The sequence below is a fragment of the Puma concolor genome, chromosome E2 (genome assembly GCF_028749965.1).
Source record: "Puma concolor isolate L17-30 chromosome E2, mPumCon1.1.hap2, whole genome shotgun sequence".
Lineage (NCBI taxonomy): Eukaryota > Metazoa > Chordata > Mammalia > Carnivora > Felidae > Puma > Puma concolor.
Genome location: NC_141681.1, coordinates 51,558,869 through 51,583,698, shown reverse-complemented (window position 1 = coordinate 51,583,698; position 24,830 = coordinate 51,558,869). Strand labels below are relative to the sequence as shown.

Sequence of the window (24,830 nt, the reverse complement as noted above, 5' to 3'; positions counted from 1 at the left end):
AACCCCTTCCCCCAACCTGGCCTCGAGTTCCAATCCTCTCGACTCAGGAGAGCCTCAGTTTCCCTCCTACTCACTGTGCACCCAAGCACAGGCTTCTGGGCTTACACTGCCCTGCGTTCAGGCCTGGGCTTTGGCCAAGTGCTCCCCATAGCTGGGTGACAACGGGCAAGTCTCCACAAAACCAGAAACCGGGCCTCCCGGGGGGCTATTGCAAGGCTTCCCCAGGTGCAGGGCTCAGGACCCGCTGTTTACCCAGGTCAAGGCCACTGGGGGCTGGAGGAGAGGTCTGGGCATAGGAAGGGCTGGCGGCCCAGTGCAGGGCCAGGGGAGGGCGGCTTCTACGTGCCTGGGACGTCCCCTGCCACGGTCCCGTGTCCTGGGCGGAGGGCCAGCTGTCCCTGCCAGCCCGACTCAGCACTTGGTCAGGGAATCAGCTTGATGTGACGCTCAGCCCCTGGGGCAGCCCATACAAGGCCATGGGGCTGGGCACAAGGCATGCCTGGGTTCAGGGTGGGCACGGTGCCCGGGCAGCGAGGTGAGAAGCTCAGCCACCCTCCAGCTCCCTTCCCCGGGGGGCAGCCCCTCCCAGCTGCACAGCCCAGCCCCCCTATATAAGGCCAGGGCTACAGCCCCTTCCTTTGGGTCAGTGTCGCCTCCAGGATACAGACAGCCCCTTTCAGCACAGCCCAGCCAGGTACCGCTGGGGGTGGGAATCAGGGTGGGGTCCAGAATGGGGACCCCCCCCCCGGTGCCAGCAGCCGATCTGGTCCTACACACAGGAGGGTTGGTGTGTGGGGAGATTGGCCCTGCATCTGGAAGTCACCTCCACCTGTGACCCCCCCCCACCGCCCGCAGGGTCCGTGTCGCAGGGCCATGGGGAGGGATCTTGGAGACAAAGGGAGTCCTGCCGGCTGCCAGCTGTCACCCCTGCAAGGGGCTGAGGGGCTGCAGGACTGCAGGCCGGGGCCTGTGATTGTGATGGTTTGTCACCAGAACGGCGGGGGGGCGGGGGGGGTGATGGCACGAGCCTCGGGGAGTGTCTGTATGTCCACCGACAGGGTCTGCAAGAGCAGGCTCCACGGGGTCTTGGCATTTGTGATTCTGTGGGTCCCCGTGGTGTCCCACAACAGTGTGACCTTGTGTTCTGGACTTTCTGTGGCTCCCGCACGGGTGCCTGAACCCCGGGTGTGTCCCTGAGCTTGGAGGGGTGTGTGTGTGTGTGTGTGTGTGTGCGTGTGTGCGTGTGTGTGTGCGTGTGTGTGATTCTGTTCCCGGTGTGTGTGGTGCTGGGGCTATTTCTGTCTGTGTCTCTGGGCCTCCCCCGCCTTGCCTCCGTGCCCTCTGCTGACACGTCTCTTGCAGGGTAGGGGTGGGAGAGCATGAAGGGGGGTTTCTGGGCTGGAAGCCCTTGAGGCCCGAGGCCTGGACGCGTGTCCTCCCGGCCTCCTTGGCCCACCTGTCTCCGGCCTGCTGACTTGGCGCAAGCCGAGCCCCCGGAATGTGTGGGGTGGGGGTGGGGGGACAGCAGCTGGGGGGGGGGGGAGGAGGAGGAGTCTGCCAGACTCTATAAATAATCCCCAACCCTGGACGGCAGCTCCGTCTGTGAATTCCACCCACCCCTGGCCTGATGCCGCAGCCTTCGGCTCCCCCCTGGTCCTGATTCCCTTCCCACCGTCCTACCTGCCTCCCACTCCTGGAGCCGGGAGCGAGCTCCCAGTCCCGCCACGGCCACTGAAGAGTCCCTCCTCCTTCCTGGCTCTTACGGATAAACGTGACAGTAACAACAGCAGCCCGCCCTCCAGGTAGCAGGCCGCAGCTCCACGGGAGGGCATGTGATCGGCTGGCCTCATGATGGAGTCTGAAGAGTCCTCTTGGCCACCCCCTAGGCAGGGCTTAGTCCACAGGAGACAGAGGCTCAGAGAGGCTGAGCAACAGGCTTGGGGGTCACACAGCAGGGAAGTGGCACAGGTGGCATTTGAACCCAGCTCTGACGACTCCCGCAGCTGAGCTCTTCTCATCTGAGCCCTGAGGGAGGGTTGCCAGCAGACAGGGGTGGGGATGGCCACCCAGCCTTCCCTTCCACCCTGCCCCTCATCCCTTGAGCCCAGGAACCTCCGTAGACAGGATGTCCCTTCTCTGCTCGCATGTTCGTTCTCCACAACACCCTCCGCCTTCTCTGAAACTCCTCACGCAGACCTTTAAAATAATAACAACAGGGGCGCCCGGGGGGCTCAGTCGGTTAAGCGGCCGACTTCGGCTCAGGTCATGATCTCACGGTCTGTGAGTTCGAGCCCCGCGTCGGGCTCTGTGCTGACAGCTCAGAGCCTGGAGCCTGCTTCGGATTCTGTCTCTCTCTCTCTCTCTCTCTCTCTCTCTCTCTCTCTCTCTGCCCCTTCCCCGCTTGTGCTCTGTCTCTCCCTCTCAAAAATAAACATAAAAAATTTTTTTAAAAAATGACAGCAATAATTATAATAATGGCCAAGCAAAATAATGCTTATTGTGAGCCAGGACTATTCCAAGTGCTTTACGTAGTTTGGCTCCTTTCGTGCTCCCAATAGCCCCATGGGATGAGTGCTATTATGACCCCCCCATTCTACACGTGAGTAATCTGAAAGCACAGAGAAGTTAAGCAAGGTGCCCAAGGTCACACAGCGTCTTGTAAGTGGCAGACCTGGAATTTAAACCCGGGCTGTCTGATTCTGGAAACTATGGTTTTATCCATGCCAGCATTACGACTCCATCCCAAAGGCTCCCCACTTCATTTTCCAGCTGGAGAAACTGTCTCTAGCAAGATTATTAGTCTGGGGTCACCTGTCAGGGTGTGACCGAGCTGGGATCTTAGCCATAGAGTTCGGATGCATCCTGTGAAGGTGCAGGGGCTCAGAGAGGGCGCCCTTCTTGTCCCCAGTCACACAGCCGTCAACCCCCAGACCTTGCTCTGTTCCCTTGCTGTTCTCTGCTGGACGCGAGCTAACCTTCTCCACCTTCCCTGCCCACCAGGCCCCCCACGCCGCCACCATGCCGTTCGGTAACACCCACAACAAGTTCAAGCTGAACTACAAGCCTGAGGAGGAGTACCCTGACCTCAGCAAGCACAACAACCACATGGCCAAGGCGCTGACCCTTGAGATTTACAAGAAGCTGCGGGACAAGGAGACTCCATCCGGGTTCACTCTGGACGACGTCATCCAGACAGGTGTGGACAACCCAGGTAAGCCTCCTTGGTGGAGTGGGGACAGGGATCAGAATGGCGGGGGTAGGGGAGGGGGGCTCTGGAGCTGCCTGCCAGGCCTCGATCCCACCTCCCTGGGCCTCAGTGTCCTCATCCGAAAAATGGGCACTCATGTTGCGAAAACATAGGAGTCGGCGCACACAAGTGCTTAGAGCAGCCCCTGGTACGGGGCCAGCACTCGGGATCTGAGGGGGGATGTCATCGGTGCTGTGGTTCTTTGTCCAAGGACACCCTGCGAGGGTCAGCAGCACCAGAGGCAAAAAAGCACGTCCTAGCCTCCAACTCACTGTGCCATTGAGGAGGGAGGGCCCCTCTTTCCAGACTCCTGTTTTCCCCTCTGGGAACACGAGGGCTGTTCAAGTCTCTTATCATCTGTGGGAGCCAATCGTCTAATAAGCTTTTGAAAATGTTTAGGTAAAGGAAGAGTATGTGATTTGGGGACTCTGAAGTGGTCATATTTTTAGTACCTTGTAACTGGCCCCCCAAGACTCTCCTTTCTCCGTTGCCCTGCCCCCAGCACCTTGCCCTCACCCTAGATGCTGCCTAGACCTCTCCTAACCTTCCCTCCCCATCCACATAACCCTCAGCCTCTGCAGTTCTGAAACACACACACTCACAGGCACACACACACACACACACAGTCTATGCTGGACCCAGGAGCCCGGGCCTTCCTTGCTGGGGACAGGAAGCTCTGACCTCACCCTGAACCCCCAGGTCACCCCTTCATCATGACCGTGGGCTGTGTGGCTGGCGACGAGGAGTCCTACCAGGTTTTCAAGGATCTCTTCGACCCCATCATCCAGGACCGGCACGGGGGCTACAAACCCACCGACAAGCACAAGACCGATCTCAACCATGAGAACCTCAAGGTCAGCCACCCCCTCCCACCCGCCACCAGAGGGGAGGGATGGGGGAGGGAGGGAGGCAGACAGAGGGACAGAGGGGCAGAGAGGCACAGAAGACAGACCAGGAGGCTGGGGTCAGATGGGAGGGGAGCCAGGGAGGGAGATGAAGAGACACAGGAAGTGGGGAAAGAGATGCTTGGAGAGAAAAACAGGGACACATGAGGGGCGGGGAGAGAGACAGATGGAGGGACGGACAGAGAAGGGAGAACCCAGTGAGCGGGGCAAGGAGGAGCTGAAAAAAGTAGCAGAGAGTAAGAACTGGGAGCATCCGGGGGGTCACAGGCTTGCTGGGGAAGGGGCAGCCTGGGCGGCATGCCCAACCCTGACCCCCCACTCCTGCCCTCCAGGGCGGAGACGATCTGGATCCCAACTACGTGCTCAGCAGCCGCGTCCGCACGGGCCGCAGCATCAAGGGCTACACGCTGCCCCCCCACTGCTCCCGGGGCGAGCGCCGGGCGGTGGAGAAGCTCTCCGTTGAAGGTGAGAACCCCCACCCTGCCCACCATTGGGGCCACCCAGCTCTGGCCCTGCTTCTCCATGGAAAGAGCTTGGTAAATCATAGCTGCTTGGTGAGTGATGGCTGGCAGCACTACCCCTGGTGGAAGTCTGGGGGTGCTGTCAGGGCACCCTGAGCAGATCTCTGCCTGTAGATACCAGGGACCTGACTTCCATCCATCCATCCACCCATCCACCCATCCATCATCCATCCATCCATCCATCATCCATTCATCATCCATCCATCCATCCATCCATCCATCCATCCATCATCCATCCATCCATCCATCATATATACATCCATCCATCATCCATTATCCATCCATCCACCCATCCACCCATCCATCATCCATCCACCCATCCATCATCCATCCATCCATCCATCATCCATCCATCCATCCATTCATCATACATCCATCCATTCATCATCCATCCATCCATCATCCATCCATCCATCCATCCATCATCCATCCATCCATCCATCCATCCATCATCCATCCATCATCCATCCATCCATCCATCCATCCATCATCCATCCATCATCCATCCATCATCTATACATCCATCCATCATCCATCCATCCATTCATCATCCATCCATCATCCATCATCCATCCATCCATCATCCATCATCCATCCATCATCCATCCATCTATACATCCATCCATCCATTCATCATCCATCCATCCATTCATCCATCCATCCATCCATCATACATACATCCATTCATCATCCATCCATCCATCATCCATCCATCCATCCATCCATCCATCCATCCATCCATCATCCATCCATCCATTCATCATCCATCCATCATCCATCCATCATCCATCCATCCATCCATCCATCCATCCATCCATCATCCATCCATCATCCATCCATGCATTCATCCATCTATCCATCCATCCATCCATCCATCCATCCATCATCCATCCATCATCTATACATCCATCCATCCATCCATCATCCATCCATCCATCCATCATCCATCCATCCATCATCCATCATCCATCCATCCATCCATCCATCATCCATCCATCATCCATCCATCCATCCATCCATCCATCCATCATCCATCATCCATCCATCCATTCATCCATCCATCCATCCATCCATCCATCATCCATCATCCATCATCCATCCATTCATCATCTATCCATCATCCATCCATCCATTCATCATCCATCCATCATCCATCCATCCATCCATCCATTCATCATCCATCCATCCATCCATCCATTCATCATCCATCCATCATCCATCCATCCATCCATCCATTCATCATCCATCCATCCATCATCCATCCATCCATTCATCATCCATCCATCATCCATCCATCCATCCATCCATCCATCCATCCATCCATCATCCATCCATCCATTCATCATCCATCCATCATCCATCCATCCATCATCCATCCATCATCCATCCATCATCCATCATCCATCCATCATCCATCCATCCATCATCCATCCATCCATCCATCCATCCATCCATCATCCATCCATCCAACCATCCATCATCCATCCATCCATCATCCATCCATCCATCCATCCATCCATCCATCCATCATCCATCAGCCATCCATCATCCATCCATCTATCCAACCAGCAAACATTTACAGCTGTTATGGTCCTGAGTAGGGAGCTGGGGGCTTTCATGATGAATAGGATGGATGAGGTCGCTGCTCTCACAGATCTGTCAGCCTGGTGAGGAGATAAGAGGGAACACAGAAACCAACAAAAGAATAATTCCCAAATACCATGTAGCCAAGAAACGAGGGTGGGTCACAGAATGACTCAGGGGAGCTCCCTTAGAAAGGAAGAGACCTGATTGACAAGGAAGGAGGCTGAAGAATTCCAGGCCAGCAGAGCAGCAAGTGCAAAGGCCCTGAGGTGGGCAAGTGTGTGGGAGGAACAGCCAGGAGACCAGTGTGGCTAGAGCTGAGTGGAGGGGGGGAGGAGATGGGGTCTGAGGAGTATGAGTGGCCAGGTTGCACAGAGCCTTGTGTGCCCTCAGGAGGGCTTTGGCTTTGCCTCTGAGGGAAATGGAAGCCATGGAGTCCTCTGGCTGTTGGGTGGGGAACAGACTGTGGGCAAAGGTAGGAGCAGAGAGACCGTGAGGGGAAGGCACAGTCGTTCAGGTGAGGGTAGGAGATAGGCAACGGGATGGGGAGAGACAGCAGGGATGTTTGGGAGGTAGAATCATCAAGGTGGGCAGGCATATTGTTCTGGTAAGTGTTAAACAACTAGCTCTCAAAAAAAAGAAAAAAGAAAAAGCCCCAATCTATAGCGACTGCCAATTTCTATGGTATAAATTCTCCTACCACGGCCAATTTTGAGCTATGAACATGGTGTCATAGATAGACGGGAAAAGATGGGCGGTAACATATCCTTACATAGTATTCCCACCTTACAGATACAGATGAAAATAACTTCAAGGATGTAGATAATAAAAATGAAAATAACTTCAGGAATGTAGGCGGCGCCTGAGTGGCTCAGTCGGTTGAGCGTCAGACTCTTGGTTTCAGCTCAGGTCATGGTCCCCAGGTCGTGGGATCGAGCCCCGTGTCAGGCTCCACACTGAGCATGGAGTCTGCTTGAGATTTTCTCTCTCTCTCTCTCTCTCTCTCTCTCTTTGACCCCGCCCCTGCTCGTGCCCCCTCTCTCTAAAATTTAAAAAAAAGAGTAAAATATTTAGGAAGCAATACTTTTGAGTATTTATTACCTATGTTTTAAATATATTTAAGGGGCGCCTGGGGGCTCAATTGGTTGAGCATCCGACATGGGCTCAGGTCATGATCTCACAGTCCAGGAGTTCGAGCCCCACGTCGGGCTCTATGCTGACAACTCAGAGCCTGGAGCCTGCTTTGGATTCTATGTGCCCCTCCTCCACTTGGGCTCTGTCTCTCTCTCTCTCTCAAAAGTAAACAAACATTAAAAAAATTAAATATAATATATTTAATTGTAAGTTTATATAAATGATTATTATTTTTTAAAGCTTATTTATTTATTTTGAGAGAGAGAGAGAGAGAGAGAGAGAGAGAGAGAGAGAGAGACAGCGTGAGTGGTGGAGGGGCAGAGAGAGAGGGAGAGAGAGAATCCCAATCAGGCCCTTCAGCGCGAAGCCTGATGCGGGGCTCAAACCCACGATCCGTGAGGTCATGACCTGGGCTGAAACCGAGAATTGGCCACTTAACTGACTGAGCCACCCAGGTGCCCCTATATAAGTTATTTTTAACAATATAATATAATAAGTATATAGTATGTGATATAGAACATTACATAGAAATGTATAAAATGTATATAAATACATACATATTATAGAAATATATATTATGCATATGTGCATAATATACATTCATTCTACATATGAATGTACACAAATATTATGTATGGTATATTTTAATAATTTTTACTGATGGTTCCCCACATTCCTAAGATTTTGATCATCTGTCTGGCTGGCCGGTTGAAGGGGCCCCAGCACACCATTGCTCCCAGGCGGACGGGATGCCAGGGTCAAGGAAAGGGAGATTCCCTGTTTCTGGGCGGAGCATATGGCATGGCTGTTCCCGGAGCCTGGGCAGGCAGGGGGGGAGCATGCTTCGGGGACAGGTCGCGAATTTGGGTTTCGTCCTAGTGTTCAGGCGCTGTTAGGACATCCACGGGCCCCACCCCAGGCTCGTTGGGAGCAGCAGTGTGGGGACTCCGGGGGCCTCCCCGTCCAGGTTGTGGGAGCGCAGGCTGCTGACCATTCCCTCATGTGGCCCCTCAGCCCTCAACAGCCTGACAGGCGAGTTCAAGGGGAAGTACTACCCTCTGAAGAGCATGACCGAGCAGGAACAGCAGCAGCTTATTGACGATCACTTCCTGTTCGACAAGCCCGTGTCCCCACTGCTGCTGGCCTCAGGCATGGCCCGAGACTGGCCCGACGCCCGCGGCATCTGGTGAGGTCCCCTCCCCCCAGCCTCCTCCAGTCCCCCCACTCCCCTCCCCATTCCTCCACCAAAGCCAACATCATAAAAACAATTATGTTTCCAGGCGCCCCAGACAATGACCTCGCCTTCCACCCCTGCCTACTTTGTGGTCTGTGAGTCACATTTTAGGAAACTTGGACCAGGGAAGTGGCAATTAGGGACTTAGACTTGCACCAGACTCCCTGGGTTCCAATCCCAGCACTGCCATTTACTAGATGTGACCTCAGGCACATTATTTAACATTTCTGTGCCGACCGAGCCCCACATTGGGCTCCACACTGAGCGTGGAGCCTGCTTAAGATTCTCTCTCTCCCTCTGCTCCTCTCCCCTGGTCTTCCTCTCCTTCTCTCTCTCTATATATACACCAGTGTCTGGTATATAGTAAGTGACCAACATCTTGGCTATTAGTTTTATCTTCGACTGTTGCTAGTTAGGTTTGTATGAATCCTTGAATCCCTGATTCTGATTAGGCAAAGATTTTCAAAGGTTTCAAAAGCCTAGGTTTCAGATGATCAGGAGAATGTGTGCGTTCTAAGACATACACATTTTAAATATTTTTAGGTTCTAAGATTCCACTAATTTCAGATTCTGTGATTCCACGGTTGCAGACATTTCCAGATCTTAATGTTTTATCTGAGATGTCACAGGGTGATGGGAAGATTGGTCCTGGGACCAGAAGTAGGATTTCCAAGATTTGTCAATTCTGATTCCCAGCTTTTGTTTTTCAAAGATTCTGAAATTCTAAGAGTCTGTAATTTAACGCCGTTCAAAGACTTAAGACCCTCAAAGTCTTTGATCCTAGGACTGGCGATTTCTCAGATTCTAGGACGTTAGGGTCTACAGGTGTAAGCTTCCGCGATTTTCAGGAGCCGGTGCCACCACCTCAAACTCCTCAGGCCCGCTGCCCCCTTGCGGTGGGTACTTTTGCCAGGGGGCGGGAATGGGGTGGCCACGCGGGACTGATCCCTTGGCCTCCTCCTGCGCCCCATCCTAGGCACAATGACAACAAGAGCTTCCTGGTGTGGGTGAACGAGGAAGACCACCTCCGAGTCATCTCCATGGAGAAGGGGGGCAACATGAAGGAGGTTTTCCGCCGCTTCTGCGTGGGGCTGCAGAAGGTGGGTAGCCTGCCTCTCACGGCAGACTTCTGACCCCCGCTGAACGCCCCACCCGCTTTCCAAGACCCCGCCCCCCCGGGGAACCCGGCTCCACCCAGCGCCCGAGTCCCGCCCCTAATAACCCGACCCCACCCAGCGCCCTAGCCGCCCCCCAAGAGACCGGGTCCAACCGATGCCTAACCCCCGCCCATAAGAGACCGGCTCCACCCAGTGCCCAAGCCCCGCCCCTAAGAGACCGACTCCACCCTATGCCTAAGCCCTGCCCCTAGGAGACGGCTCCGCCCTCGCCCAAGCCCCGCCCCCAAGAGACCGACTCCACCCTATGCCTAAGCCCTGCCCCTAGAAGACGGCTCCGCCAGCGCCCAAGCCCCGCCCCTAAGAGACCGGGTCCACCCTACGCCTAAGCCCCGCCCCAAGGAGACGGCTCCACCAGCGCCCAAGCCCCGCCCCTAATAACCCGACTCCACCCAGCGCCCAAGCCGCCCCCAAGAGACCGGGTCCCCCATATGCTTAAGCCCCGCCCCTAAGAGGCCGGCTCCACCCTATGCCTAAGCCCCGCCCACAAGCACCTGGCTCCACCCACCCTTATCCTGCCCAAGCCCCGCCCCTAAGAACTCGGCTCTAAAGCGTTCTCAAGCCCCAGCTCCACCAGGGTCTCCGGGCCCCCTCCCTTCAGAAGCTCACCCCTCACGGTTTTCCGGTCCCACCCTCTCGGAATCCCACCCCCTACCCACGTGCTCACGCCGTGTCCCTCCCAGCCCCGTTCGAGTTGCGGGTGTATTTGGGGGGCGCCCCCTGGCGCTGACCCCAGATCCTCTCCCCTTACCTCAGATTGAGGAGATCTTCAAGAAGGCCGGCCACCCCTTCATGTGGAACGAGCACTTGGGCTACGTGCTCACCTGCCCATCCAACCTGGGCACCGGGCTGCGTGGAGGCGTGCATGTCAAGCTGGCGCACCTGAGCAAGCACCCTAAGTTCGAGGAGATCCTCACCCGTCTGCGCCTGCAGAAGCGGGGCACAGGTGCGGCTCTGCTTCCATCCGCGCGCCGCGGCGTCGGGGGCGGACCCTTTGCGGAGGCGGAGCACCCACGCGAGTTGTGGGGTGGACGAGGGCTGCCCCTCTGTGAGCCTCAGTTTCCTCCTCTTGTACATGGGCATCCGCACGCCTTATCCCGTAGGAATCGATATGATATCATGGGTATATAATACGCATGTGTATACCCCGTGCCCCCTAGGAACCTCGGTTTACCATCTATAAAGGAGAGGATGGCCAGGACTCAACCCCGGGGCATTCTCGCTCCAGAGCTCACGTTTGGCCATCATGCTCTATTTTCATGTTGGAGGGTTGAGGCACGAGGTACCTAAATTAGCCGGAGGCGTGAGCCCGTGAATAGACATTTAGGAGGCTCTGCATGCACGTGACCTGTTACACAGTAGGCCCTCAGTACATGCGGCCAGCTCAGTTGGCACAGGGGCAGCAGGCCCCGCTCCTGCATCTCTGCTCGCTCCTTATGCCCGCCCCTGCCTCCTGCTCCTGCAGGTGGTGTGGACACAGCTGCTGTGGGCTCAGTGTTCGACGTGTCCAACGCCGATCGGCTGGGCTCGTCCGAAGTGGAACAGGTGCAGCTGGTGGTGGATGGTGTGAAGCTCATGGTGGAGATGGAGAAGAAACTGGAAAAGGGCCAGTCCATCGACGACATGATCCCCGCCCAGAAATAGGCGTCCAGCCCACCCGCCGCCGACTGCTGGAGCCCCAGCCAAAGGGAGGACTCGGCCCATCGGAGCCCCGCCCCTCCCCCCCCCCAAAGGGTTCGGTCAACCGGGGGCTCTTTCCACCATTTTCGGAATTCCATTTCCAGCCAGAGTTCCAACCAACGGGCTTCATCCTCTGAGTTGTGGCCAGTGAAAAACCTCCCCCACAGTCTCCTTTTCCCAGAGCTCCGCCCACCACCGGGAACTCTGGCTAATGGAGAGCTGTCAGGCACATCTGGAGCTCATGCTTTTTCTACACTCAGAGCAACAAATAAAAGCAATGGTGGCCTTAGCTCTCGTGCGATGGCAATTGAGCAAGAGGACGAGGGACTTTTGCCATTGGCCGCTGTGCGGCTTGCCCTCCCTAGTCATGTCTTACCCCATCCCTAAAATGAGGCAAGTGCACAGTCCAATCCAAAACTATGAGGAATCTGAGACCCAGAGAGGCGTGGCCCCTTCCCAGCCTCCGCTCCCAATCAATCACTCGTGTTCGGATCTCAGAGCACCAGGGAGAGCACCAGGCTGACCAGGGAGAAACGTAAGCCAAACAAAATGTCTGAGACTCGAATTTGGCCCACGGGCCTCGGGTTTTTGAGACCTAACATGCATCTCCTCACATATACCCCGTTATACTTTTCACCGGCCTCTTTCTGTGTGACCTCCCCTCATCCATCCATAGCTGCTGCCAGTCCTTTAAACTTCCCTTTCTTTGCTCAAGAACCTGCCATAGCTCCCCACTCCTAGAATGCAGACCTGTTATTTTCGATTCTTCAAACTGAGGTGCGCACCTTTCCCTGAAGGCTCATCACTCCCGTTTTTCGCCCATGATTCGTCTGTACACTTTTGCTCCTGACACCCTGCAATTCCCACCTTAATGCATTTGCCCATGCGCCTTCCTCCTCCAGACTGGGGCTTGGCTCATAGCATCCCCGCGAAGCCTTCAGGGACCCACCTTTTGGAGAGCTTGGTCCCAGGAAGGAGGGTCGGGCACAGGGGGAGGGGCGGGGAATAGAAGGCAAGAAGCAGGTCAGCGTGTATTGGGTGTTGGCCACGTCAGTCACCTCTGCTCGACCCAATAGGCTGAGGTCTCCACTGGCAAAGGCAGAGCGGCGGCCTCAAAAAAGAGGCAAAGCTTTCAGAAGGAAACGTGAGGCAGAATAAGGGTAGACAGAGTCCTCAGGGACCTGGAGGAGGGAATTTTTCAAACCTGAAGTCACACAGGTAAAGGGCCCTTAGAGATCAAGAAACGTACTCTGTTTTCCAGGGGAAAACTGAGGCCAGAGGAGGTCTCCAAGAATTCCCAGGGAAATTGCTGAAACAGGAAGGTTAGAAGAGAAAGGCAGGACCTGTCAGATGTCAGGGTGTCCTTTACAACACTGTCCCCAAATGAAGATCCCATCACTAACCCCAGCTCCGTCCTCTAGCCACCCCCCCCCCCCCCATGCCGGGGAGCCGTACAGACCACAAACATTCCAGCGGCCCCGTCTGAGCCAAATCTGCGGTCCAGGTGCCCGTTCTGCCCATCTTGCCTCATAAGCCTCAAATCTGGCCCTTGTCTCCCCACCTTCTGTCCCACTTCGACCTTCTCCCTAATCTCCCGACCTGTCTTCTTCGCTCCCTTCACAGCATAAACCTGCCCCTGCCTCTCCCTTGCTCACAACCTTGCCGTGGCTCCCCAGTGCCCTTGGAAGAAAGCCCAAGCCCCTCTCCACGGCCTTCAGGGCCCTGCCAACATCTCCAGCCTCGTGTCTCCCGGTGACTCTGCTCACTGCCAGCCATAGGCCAGTTGCTGTGCTCTCTCCTGCCTCTTAGCCATTGTACAAGCCGTTCCCTCCACCTAGAACACCAGCCCCCTACCCGCCATGTCTAGCTAGCTGCTCATCATTCTCCCAGTTGCTGCTGAGCTGCTCCTCCTCCAGGAAGCCCTCCCTGGCTACGACAGGCACCCCCTTGGCCCTCCCCAGCCTCTGCCCACCCCACCCCCCCGACCCAGGATCATCACTGAGGATGCAGCTGCCTTGTCCACTGGACTGAGCCTGATGACGGCAGGGCTGGGGCAGTCTTGGTCACCGCTAGGTCCCCAGCACAGGGCTGGGCATACGGGAAGCCCTCAGGGATTGAGATTTCCAGACAGGGTTGGTGGGGTCCCCACCCTACCCACTCCCACGACTCAATATATACACTTTGCAGCAGACCCCTATTCTGGCCTCGCTCTTAAGGCAGGAATGCGGTTCTGCCCCAGACCCTGAATTTTTCCACACTGACCACTCAGTCTCTACCAACCCCCCGGTTTTCATTTTAGTTTCCTATCAGCCCCATGAAGAACACAAGGGCAGAATCTACCATGCCCCAAGTGGGCAATTGAGGCACAGTAAACTAAGCCTCTTCCCTACATACAATCCTCCAATGGCTCTCCAGTGCCCTTGGATGACAGCCCACCCCTCGCTCACTTTGGCCTTTTGTGAACAAGCTCCTCCACCCCCCCCCCCCCCCCAACCTACTGCTTAACTCTACTCAGTTTCCATTTCCTTCCTCTGGCTAAGGTCACCTGGACTTTCCTCTGGGGAACCCCTCTAAGTCCAGCTCTAGGTAGGGGCCTGGCCACTCCAGAGCAACAGTGACTGGTTCAGGGATGGTCACATGACTTCTCTGGGCCAATAAGAGCCTGTCTTGGGATTTTCGACAAAAGTAGGCAATGAGCAACTTTCTGCTGCAGAAACTAGACAAAGGGATGAGAGGCTGGAACTGCTAGGTGAAACCACTAACCTCACGGGAAAATAAAACCAGAGGTGAGGTGGCCCGCTGCCTGGATCCAGCCGTACCTGAAGTCGGGAACCCCCAGACTATTAAGGAACATAAGCAAACAAATAACTTTTGCTTATGTGTAGATGGATTATTAGTCCTAACGCGATATTTCTCTTGCTAATTCTCCACCAGCCCCAACATAGCAGCCACACCGAAATTACCCGAAGTTCTCTGAAGGCTTATCACGCACTCCTACAAACCAGCTTTTGCCCAGCGCATACCCAATACGCGGTCAATTCCTACTCGTCCTTCAAAGTCCAACTCCGGCATCCTCTCCTCTCTGGAGTGGCTTCCCCGACTCCCCTCACGTTCTCTTCTGGCCTCGCCAAAGCAAAGGTTTCTCTAGTGTTTGTGTCAGAACCCCCATCCCCCACAGACAGGGGCTCCTTGTGTCTCCGTGTCCAGCACCGGGCCTGGCACGGAGTAGGCACAGGTCAATGACTGTTTATTGAATAAATGTACTACTGGAGTTAAGAAGTGGCTTAGAGTCCGGTATAACATGTGGGTGGGCACGTGAGTGGATGAATGGGGGACCGATATAGGAACCGGGGGCCTCCTGGATGAGGCTGAGTTCTGTCCTGCCCTCGTCCACGATCATCCTTGACCCCCACCCCCCCACTACTCCCATTCTGCAGATGAGAAAACCGAGGCTCAGAGAGGAGGAACCACTTGGCCCAAAGTCACGCACCTCCTCATCTCAGCCGCAGGTGAGGGCAGGGAAGGAAAAGCCCGGGGTCGGCGTGGGGAAGGGGGGGACTCTCCTAAGTTTATTGGGCGACAGGCTGCGGGTGAGGGGGCTGACAGGAGGAGGGTGGGGGTGTAATAACTTAAAAACCGGCAGCTCCTCGAGAGATCTCTGCAGAGGGGAGGGTGTGGGGGGTATTTACAAGGATTTGTACAAAGTGCCCCGCGCCAGCCTGGGGCAGGAAGGGGGGTGGGGGGTTCGAGCATGAAGGGAGGGCAGGGGAGGGGAAGGAATCTGCCTCTCTGACCCCCACTCCCAGCCCCCCTCCCCTCTTCTACAGTCTTCAGGCTCAGCAACCCTTCCGGCCCCCGCCCAAGGCCTAATTCTTGAGCTGTTGGGGGAAAGGGGGTGGGAATAGAAGTTTCCTCGGTTTCCCTTTCTGCGCCTGCCCTGCCCCCAGAGTCTCCTCAGGTGCCCCACGTTGGGGTGATGGGGGGCGGGGGCAGGACCGGCTGGAGGCTCGAGGAAGGTGCCAGCTCCCCCTGCTCTGCCCCCAAGCTTTTCTCTCCTGCCCAGCGGCCCCGGACAACAGCGCAGGGGACACTCTCTGTCCCCACGTCGGATTCACGGGAGCTGAGGTGATGACGGAGGGAGACTCCCCTCCCTGCCCCCTCTCCCTGCCGTAGAGGCGAAGGGGACGAGGGAGAGGAAGAAGAGGGGACCCGGGCCCGCGGCGGCTCAGAGCTCGAGGTCGTTGGAGATGCGGGTGACGAGGGCGCGGAAGGCCAGGGCGGTGCCCGCCACGCGGCGGAAGAGAACTCCCCGCAGGCCCGGCCGGGGCAGCTGGCAGACCTCCACTTCGAAGTGGGACAGGGGCTCGGGCCCGCCCGCACCCCCGTGCAGGCAGGCCAGCAGGAACGGCTGTGGCTGGCGGCAGCGACAGCGGGCGGCCGCGGTGGCCTGGCGCAGAGCCGCCATCAGGGCCTCGGGCGGGCGAGAGCTGGTCAGCTTCACACTCCAGGGGAATCGGAGTAGCCGGGGGGCGGTTTCCGTTTGATCCCAAGGTAGATGGCAACTGGGGCGGGGAGAGATCACGGGTCAAAGACGGGGACAGGAGAGGAAAAGTAACCCACGCTTCCCACCCGGGGACGGGCTCCTAGGCGTCCCTCAAAACCCACCTCCCTCTCTGATCCCAGGGACGGGGACAGAGTTTCAGTGGTACAGACGGCTGCCCGGCTGGAGACTACGTTTCCCGGCCTCTGCTGCGGCCCGAGTGCAAAAGTCCCGGATGTGAGTGCAAGCGGGGGGGGGGGGGGGGGGGGGGGGACGGGGAACCCCCTTCCAAGGAAACCCGCAAGCCCTCGGCTCTCCTGCCCCACCTCCTATAAGAACGCCGGGGCTGCGGCTAGAACCAACCTCAACTGTAGGAAGACAGAGCCCTAAGGGTTGGAGATCGAAGAACCTTTGGGTACCAGCATGACCTCATGGAACAGAGGGGCCCTGCCAGCCTGGCCCAGTCACATGATTCATGTGACAGAGAAATTGATTCCTGTCTCTTATTGGGGGCGGGGGGGGGGAGGGGGAGAGGAGTCTCTTTGCTTGGTTGGTTTCCTAATACATCCTCCTCCTGGGAATAATCCCTTTTTCCTCAGAGGACCAACCCTCCTCACTCTAGACCGGGGGTTCTCGCCTAAAAGCCATACCGTCCCTCCAGAGGTATTTGGAAATTTCTGGAGGCTTTTGGAGCACCACAACGTTTTGGGATGGGGGTGCCGCTGGCATTAAGCTGGGGGGGGGGGCGGTGGTTCAGGGATGATACATGTGCTGCAGTGTGTGAGTGGGTCCAGCCCAATGAAGAACCATCCCACCTAAAGTACCAAGAGCGCTCCTCTTTGAGATGCATCGCACATCCAGTCTTTCTGGTCTAGGCAGGGTGGCCTTGGCCTCTTAGCTCCATGCTGAGCACGTGACTCAGCTGCGGCCAATGAGCACATTCCACCTCCCGGCCCACTGTGATTAGTTCAAAGCTGAGCATATGACCAGATCCCACCAATCAGAGTCCTCCACCCTTCTGGCCACAGGCATCGGTTTAGGGATGGGCATGTGACTCAGTTCCAGCCAATGAGAGTCAGTCCTGGGACCTTTGGAACCGGAGGGGTGGTTCTTTATTTGCACTGGGGTCTTTACAGGGACTGGGCTTGTGTGAAGCTGAAGCGGGGCTCAGCGAGGTGGCATGGGGCTGCCTGCTTTTGTAAATAAGGTCTATCGAACCCCCACACCACCCACTTGGTTTTGTACTGATTCTGGCTGCTTTCGTGCTACGATGGCACAGCCGAATCGGCACGACAAGAGATTACCCGGCCCTCAAAGTCTAAACTGTTTACCATGTGGGGCTGTACAGGTAATGTTTGCCAGAGCTCCTGGCAACGCTTATGCCTTGTTGGATGGGGGGGGGGAGGGGGAGGTGTGCCAAAAGGAGGAGTTGGTCATAGGTGGAACAGGCTGACGTTAAAGACGGTCAAGGGACAATGTTCATGGATGGGGTGGAAATCGGAGGAAGTCACGGGGGACAGGGCCTAAGAGGGGCCGGCAGAGGAAGAAGGGTCAGAGGGACATTCAGGCAGCTGGCTTGGAGGAGGCTCAGGTCCCATCTAATGGTGTGTGTGTGTTGGGGGTAGGGGGGGTGGATAGGGGAGGCGCAGACACGAGGCAGCTGGGTCTGAGGCAGGCAAAGGGGGAGGGGCTGGTGTGGCAGTCAGGGTAGGCTCATGCACTCACCTTGTGACCTCAGGTCCCCCGATTCTCTCAGGTTCGTCTGTGACCCTGGAGGAGGGGAGGGGGGCAGAGTGTCTAATCTGCACACACGGAGCCCCCTCCCCCAACCCACTGCCTCCAGGACTCTGGGCAGCCCCTGCCTCAGCCCTGGGCCCTCCCTGCTGGCTGGAGCTGGGCTGGGGAGGGCTGGGAGTCTCCGTGCCCAGGAGGGGGAGCCCATTCTGAAATGGTTAGTGCAGGTCGTAGGAAAGATACTGAAGAATTTGGAAGACGAAAGAGAAAGGGGTGGGGGGTGGGCAGAGGCACACAGGTACGTATAGAAGGCCACGGACACACATACACACACCCTCCTTCCAGCTTCGCTCAAACCTCCTTAGTGAGGCCTGCTCCATTTAAAACTGCCCCCCTCTTCCCTGCCCTTTTTCTTCTCCGTACTCATTTACTGTCTGGGTCCCCGTGTAGAACGTCAGCTCTGCCTGGGCTGGGATTTTACACGTTCTGTTCCCTCCATCCGGGGTCTAAGATCGCGCCAGGCGCTCAGTAAGTAAACATACGTCATTTTTGCAAGGCAACATTCTAAGCTCAGCCCATATACCACCTTTTAGTCTACCCGATAACCCTCTGAGGAAGGCACTGTCACTGCTGCTCCGTCTTACAGAAGAAAGTGAGGTCCAGAGAGGTTGAGTGACTTCCTCGAGGTCACTCAGCAGAGCTAGGGTCCGCCCCTCAAGAGCCCGGCTCCAGAGGCCAGACTACTGTTTATTAAATGAGTCAATGAACAGCCAGATCCCCCAACCCGCGCCCCTCCCGCTCGCACAGAGTCCCCCTCCCCTCGCCCGGACACACAGGTCAGACATGCAGACAGGGAGGCAGAGCCGGGGACAGCAGAGGGTGGCGGGACTTACTGATCTTGGATCCCTGGGGCAGAGAGGCGCCCGAAACGCAGCGGTTAGAGTTCTGCCGTTTAGAGGGATCGAGGGTAACCCTGTAGTGTGAGGGGTGAGGTGAAGGGTGACGGAGGAGGAGAAGGAGGAGGAGGAGGAGGAGGAGGAGGAGGAGGAAGAGGAGGAGGAGGAAGAGGAGGAGGAGGTGATGATGATGATGTGAGGGTACAGAAGGCAGAGCAGAGCAGAAGACAGGTTAGGTCCCATTCCCCCCACCCCACCCCTGCCCCCCACGTCCCCTGGGGCTCACCTTCGGGTCAGTTTGGAGGTCAGCTTGGTGAAGAGGTTGGTGGTGGGGCGGGGCCGCCCAGTGGGCAGGGGTGTGGCCTCATGGGCCAATGTGGGAGAGGCGGGGGGTCCATTCTGCACACCCCCGCCTCCCCCGCCCCCTGCCCTCCGGTCCCGGACCTGGCCACCGTGGAAGGTGCTGCGGATGGTGGAACCGCGTGCCAGGCGGCTCCGCTCCCCCGATGGGGGAGCCAGGCTGTGACTAGAGGGAGAGGCGGGGGGCACCCGTGGGGTACCCGAGCTGTGGGCAGAGAGGGACAAGTCAGAGTGGGGCCTCGAGGCAGGCCGAGGCCCCAGTCCCTCTGATTCTTCACTGTCCTGTCCTGAGATCAGAAACCTCGAAAGACCTAGAGCTCAGAGAAAGGGCTGCCATGTACAGTTGGGCAGGCTGTGTACTATATAACCCTAGTTGTTTTACGGACTCTTCTGTCTTCCTAAGTCATCCCTTCTTCAAACTGCCCTTTCTTCAACCCCTACCGGCTCCAAACGTATCCTGACTCTCCTCTCTCCAAACGCGGCAACTGAGTAGATTCAGATTACATTTTTTGAGGAATCCCTTGCCATTTGCCTCCAAACCGCAGGAACCAAATCAACTTTGCAGACACTGTACTTTGCTGTCTCAACTATCATTATTCAAACTCGGGATAGGAATAGATGTGAACATCATAGGCACTTATGAGAATGTGCTGACAGGTGAAAAGGGACCCTTTTCCTAACTTTTGTAGTTGTGTGGGCAGTGGTGGCTCCAGTGTCCCAGGACCCTCCTCCAGGCCCTCGCAGTCCTGACAGGAGGGCCTGACTATGGCAGATGCCACCACCCCTCCCTTGGAATCCGTCCTCCTTGTTTTAGTTTTAGTGACCAAACTTCTAAGAGCAGGCATGTTGCACATGGCCACCTAGCGAGAGACTACATTTCCCAGCCTCCTTTGCAGTTCGGGATGGTCATGGGACTACTCTCTGCCCAGTGGGCTGCAAACAGAAGTACTTTGTCCTATTTCTGGGTCATGCCTCTGAAAAAAAAAAAAAAAAAAAAAAAAATGTAGCCTGCGCTCCACTCTCTTTCCATCCTTCCTTCTGGTTAGGAAATGGTAACTGGTGCACTGGCCTCAGTCCCGGAGCTGGAGCCTCACGCTGAGTTTGGCAGAATCAATCTGGGTCCTTGGAGGAGACTGCCTGCCTGCCTCTGGCTGGTTATATCGGGGAAGACTAAACCTCGGTTTCATCGAAGCCAGAACTGGAAGGCTATGCGTTACAGCGTTCACACTGGAGACACACGCTGGAGTCAGCGTGGGATCTTTGCTCCTTGACTCGCCAGCTGTGTGGCCTTGGGCAAGTTCCCTCATCCCTCTGTGCCTCATTTCCTCAGCTGTGAAATGGAGACACCGGGGTCTACCTCACGGAGTCGTCAGGGGCATGCAACCAGCAAATACACACGAAGGCCTGGCATACTCTTACCGCTTGATGAGCATTCGCTATTATTATTTTTATTTAATAATCACAAAACTAGCGCTCACTCATCAAATGCCTTCTGTGTCACAGAACCTGTGCCAGGTACGGGACACAAGCGATCTCCACCGGATCCCTCTCACGGGGCCCAGAGGCAGGGAACATCAGCCCCATTTTACAGAGGAGGAAAGCGAGGCTCAGGGACTTGGCCAAGACAATCCTACTAGCAGAGCGCGGAGGCAAGATTTGAACTCAGGACTTAGCAGCCACGGAATCACTGCTCTCGAGCACCCCACATCCTGTCCCCACCACACAGTACCACCTGTTTATCAGGTTTTCCCCAGCGTGCACCTCGGTGTCGTGCCCTACAGTCCCGGTGGGCGGGAGGGCCGTGATCCTGAAGCCCGCCCCCCTCCTGAACTTGAACCGCGATGTGAACTCATTCATTCCCTTTTTTAGGCTCCAGCCAGTCTGCACTGGTTTCCCTCACTTGCCAGCTGAACGACATCGAACAGACTCAGGAAAACTAGTCTGAAAACCAGCCAACAAGAGGATGTTGAAGCTGTGACATTCTGGGGCTTCTCTCAAAGTTCTAAAAATTGATCATTCAAGAAGAAAAAAAAAAAAAAAAATTCAACTCTGTTTCCCAAGGCTCGTAGGCGGAGAACAGGGCAAACTGCTTTCCTGGTGCTGATGACTAATTAATTAATTAAGAGGGGAAGATTTTCAGGGGGGTCTGGGAGGAGGAGGACCTGGGTAGATTCTGGGAAGAAGAGCCACGCACGCTCCCCAGTCCCCACGGCACCCCTTCCCCACAAAGGTTATCATCTTAGATCAAAGGAGGGTCCTGCTCCCCTACTCCCCCCCCCCCCCGCCACTCCCCGCTGCTGTCCCCTCTCCATACCTGTTCTCTTTGCCATTTGGCAACAGGGACGGGCGCTCAGCCCCAGGGCGTTCTGTGCAAACGTAGGTGTTTCTTCGGGTCATCATGCTGGGAGGGAGGCTGTTCTGTGGGGGAACGCGGCCAGGAGGGAGTGAGGGGGCGAAGGGACACCCCTTAACTCTCCGTTTACCCTCTCTGGCCTCCCTCATTATGAAGGAGGCAGGGGGCCAAGAGCGGGTAGGTGATGGTTTACTTCAGGAGAAAGGGAAGGTTAACGAGCCATCCCAGCAACCCAGGCCGAGAGTCACGTTGCTGAGACGGGTGCTGAGGAGGGTGGCTCAGGGGCGGTGCCTGGGGGGGTGGGGTGGGGGTGGGGGGCGCCTTGCTCACTCGTCTCCCAGCTCTGCCCCACCTGGGTACGGGCCAGCCACGTCAAGCTTTTTGGAGCATACTTCTTCCGGGCACATTCGGTGCCTCCTCCTGGCCTTTGCACAGGCTAGCCCACCTGCTTGGCTATTCCTCTCCCCTTGACTCACACACCTATGGAACTTTCTGGTGTCGGTTCATAATATACCCCCGCCTCTGGCCCCCGGCTGAGTCAGGAGCCTTCTCAGGGCCCCCGCTGCAGCCCTGATCACTTTGTATCACTGATGTCTATCCCCTTAGACACCCCCCACCCCCGCATGGGACTGTGGGCTCTCTTGGATCATGGGGTGCCCATCGGGATTATGCCACCTCCCCATATGAGCTGAGAAGTGATCCCTCTTTTTCTATCCTCTGGAAGCCTGTCTAAAGTTGGCTGGTGTTATTCCTTCTTTCAGTGTTTGGCAGAATCCCACCACTTAGGGTCTGGAATTTTCTTTATGGGAAAGTTTTAAGTCACGGATTCAGTTTCTTGAACAAGAATATAAGGCGGTTCGGATTTTCTGCTTCTTCTCGGACAAGTTTAGTTACTTGTGTTTTTTGAAGGCATCTGTCCATTTCATCTAAGCTCTCACATTTATGGGCATAAGGTGGTTCCTAATACCTTTTGACTGTCTCTTTATGTTAGAATATAGCTTCCTTCTTCTTCGTGTTTTCCTCCCTCTTTCTTTTAAAAAGAGAAAGAGAGAGAATCCCAAGTATTCTTAGAGCGTGGAGCCTGACTCGGGGCTGAATCCCACGACCATAATATCACGACCTGAGCCAAAATGAAGGGTTGGACGCTCAAATGTCTGAGCCACCCAGGTGCCCCTTTCACTTCTGCTATTAGTAATTCGTGGGGTCCAATGATCGCACCAACCTTTTCAAGAACCAGATTGCAGCTTTTTTTTTGGTTTTCTCTAGGGTCCTTCTGTTTTCTCCTTTATTACCGTCTATTATTTCCCTTCTTCTACGTTCTGGGGGCTAATTTCCTCTTCTTTTCTACCTTTTTAAGGTGTGGGTTTACCTTGACAATAACAAGAGCCGGGGCACCTGGGTGGCTCAGTCGGTCAAGCGTCCGACTTCGGCTCAGGTCACGCATGATCTTGCGGTTCGTGAGTTCGAGCCCCGCGTCGGGCTCTGTGCTGACAGCTCGGAGCCTGGAGCCTGCTTTGGATCCTGTGTCTCCCTCACTCTCTGCCCCTCCCCTGCTCATTCTCTCTCTCTCAAAAATAAATAAAAATTAAAGTAAATTAAAACAAAGTAACAAGTGCCTTCATTTATTGAGTGCTTCCTGAGCTGGACACTATGGGAGGTAGTTTATGTCCCAGACCTTATCAGAGCCTCACAAGAATCTAAGGCTTCTGATGAGCCCATTTCACAGGGTGGAATACTGAGGCTCGGAGAGGTGAAGTCACTTGCTCAAGGCCACACAGGTCACCAATGTAATTCAAGCTCTGGTCTGTAGGGCCTCAGAGTGCTGACCACTTTCCTATGACCTGTCTCCACCCACCCTCGTCTCTGCTGTGGGGCCTGTGTTTGTTTATCAACTTCCTCTTTTAAGGAGCTGCACTGTCTCTCTCTCTCTCTTAAAGAAAATAAACAGGGGCGCCTGGGTGGCGCAGTCGGTTAAGCGTCCGACTTCAGCCAGGTCACGATCTCGCGGTCCGTGAGTTCGAGCCCCGCATCGGGCTCTGGGCTGATGGCTCAGAGCCTGGAGCCTGTTTCTGATTCTGTGTCTCCCTCTCTCTCTGCCCCTCCCCCGTTCATGCTCTGTCTCTCTCTGTCCCAAAAAAATAAATAAACGTTAAAAAAAAAAAAATTTTAAAGAAAATAAACAAACATTAAAAAAATTTTAAAGGAGCGCCTGGATGGCTCCGTTGGTTAAGCGTCTGACCTCAGCTCAGGTCATGATCTCACGGTCCATGAGTTCGAGCCCCGCATCGGAGGCTCTGTGCTGACAGTTCAGAGACGGCTTCGGATTTTGTGTCTCCCTCTCTCTCAAAAAATAAAATAAAACAAAATAAATAAACATTAAAAAAACATTAAGGAGCTGCAGAGGCAGGGAAGCCCAGTTGGCCACCTTTGCCCGCGGGAAGATTTGGAAGGCGGAAATGGGATGGAAGTTGCCTTCATGTCCCATCTGCCTCCTCCGTCCACGGGCAAGGTCACGGGATGAGGGTCTTTGCCTCCGGAGGGCCCCAGTGCCCGTTTTCCAGACTTCCGGGCATCAAGGGGCCCTTCCGGTAGAGAAGAAAGTTTCTGAGTCTCGGATTACCGTCACCACCATGTGACGGTAATTCAACAGTGCCAGGGGCTAAGCAGCCCCTGTGGCGGGTCAGACCCGCTGTGCTGTGGTGCGACCCCTGTGGGTCTAATCATCCCCTGCCTGCTCCACTGGTCCTTTCCACAACTTTGTAAGTACCTAATTCCCCGTATTAAAACCCTTCCGGGTGCCTGGGTGGCTCAGTCGGTTGAGCGTCTGTCTGGCTCTTGATAACGGCTTCGGTCGTGATCTTGAGGTCACGGGATCGAGCCCCACATCAGGCTCTGTGCTGACCCTCCGAAGCCTCCTTGGGATTCCCTCTCTGTGTCCCTGCCCCTCCCCCACGCTCTGTCGCTCTCAAAATAAATAAATAAATATTTTTTTTTTTTCAACGTTTATTTATTTTTGGGACAGAGAGAGACAGAGCATGAACGGGGGAGGGGCAGAGAGAGAGGGAGACACAGAATCGGAAACAGGCTCCAGGCTCTGAGCCATCAGCCCAGAGCCCGACGCGGGGCTCGAACTCACGGACCGCGAGATCGTGACCTGGCTGAAGTCGGATGCTTAACCGGCTGCGCCACCCAGGCGCCCCATAAATAAATAAATATTTTTAAAAAATTCTTCTGGGGCACCCGGGGGGCTCAGTTGGTTAAGCATCTGACTCTCGGTTTCAGGTCAGGTCATGATCTCACAGTTTCATGGGATCGAGCCCCCAGTCAGGCTCTGTGCTGGCAGTGCAGATCCTGCTTGGGATTCTCTCTCTTTCTCCCTCCCCCTCCCCCCCCCCCCCCCGCCACTCCCCCACTCACGCTCCGCGTCTCTCAAAATCAATAAATACGCTTTAAAAAGTAAATAAATA

At 55.7% G+C, this 24,830-nt stretch overlaps 2 protein-coding genes across 3 annotated transcripts in view; one reads left to right on the top strand and one right to left on the bottom strand.

Moving 5' to 3' along the window:
• Positions 1–537: 537 nt before the first annotated feature.
• Positions 538–11,709, top strand: CKM (creatine kinase, M-type). Its single transcript, XM_086690099.1, has 8 exons — positions 538–694; positions 3,001–3,211; positions 3,947–4,101; positions 4,485–4,617; positions 8,406–8,577; positions 9,602–9,725; positions 10,557–10,746; positions 11,266–11,709. Exons 2-8 carry the CDS (start codon positions 3,019–3,021, stop codon positions 11,442–11,444), a joined length of 1,146 nt encoding a protein of 381 aa, XP_086546225.1. The 5' UTR covers positions 538–694; positions 3,001–3,018; the 3' UTR covers positions 11,445–11,709.
• A 3,001-nt stretch (positions 11,710–14,710) lies between these two features.
• MARK4 (microtubule affinity regulating kinase 4) overlaps positions 14,711–24,830 on the bottom strand; it is a 31,107-nt gene continuing 20,987 nt past the window's right edge. The window contains exons 14-18 of one of the 2 annotated variants that reach the window (XM_086690098.1): positions 21,325–21,428; positions 18,937–19,215; positions 18,648–18,727; positions 17,746–17,790; positions 15,830–16,042 (exon numbers count right to left, since the gene is read on the bottom strand). In XM_086690098.1, the coding sequence (XP_086546224.1) occupies positions 15,978–16,042; positions 17,746–17,790; positions 18,648–18,727; positions 18,937–19,215; positions 21,325–21,428 (573 nt within the window). In that variant the 3' untranslated portion in view covers positions 15,830–15,977. Of the gene's footprint in view, positions 16,043–17,745; positions 17,791–18,647; positions 18,728–18,936; positions 19,216–21,324; positions 21,429–24,830 lie in introns of both variants that reach the window. The other variant, XM_086690097.1, reaches the window with a different exon arrangement.

Excerpts from the sequence above, each read along its gene's own strand:
- CKM (XM_086690099.1), top strand. The coding sequence starts at position 3,019 with ATGCCGTTCGGTAACACCCACAACAAGTTCAAGCTGAACTACAAGCCT. Across the intron at positions 4,618-8,405 it reads GGAGAAGCTCTCCGTTGAAG|CCCTCAACAGCCTGACAGGC; the intron begins GTGAGAACCCCC and ends GTGGCCCCTCAG. Across the intron at positions 8,578-9,601 it reads CCCGACGCCCGCGGCATCTG|GCACAATGACAACAAGAGCT; the intron begins GTGAGGTCCCCT and ends GCCCCATCCTAG.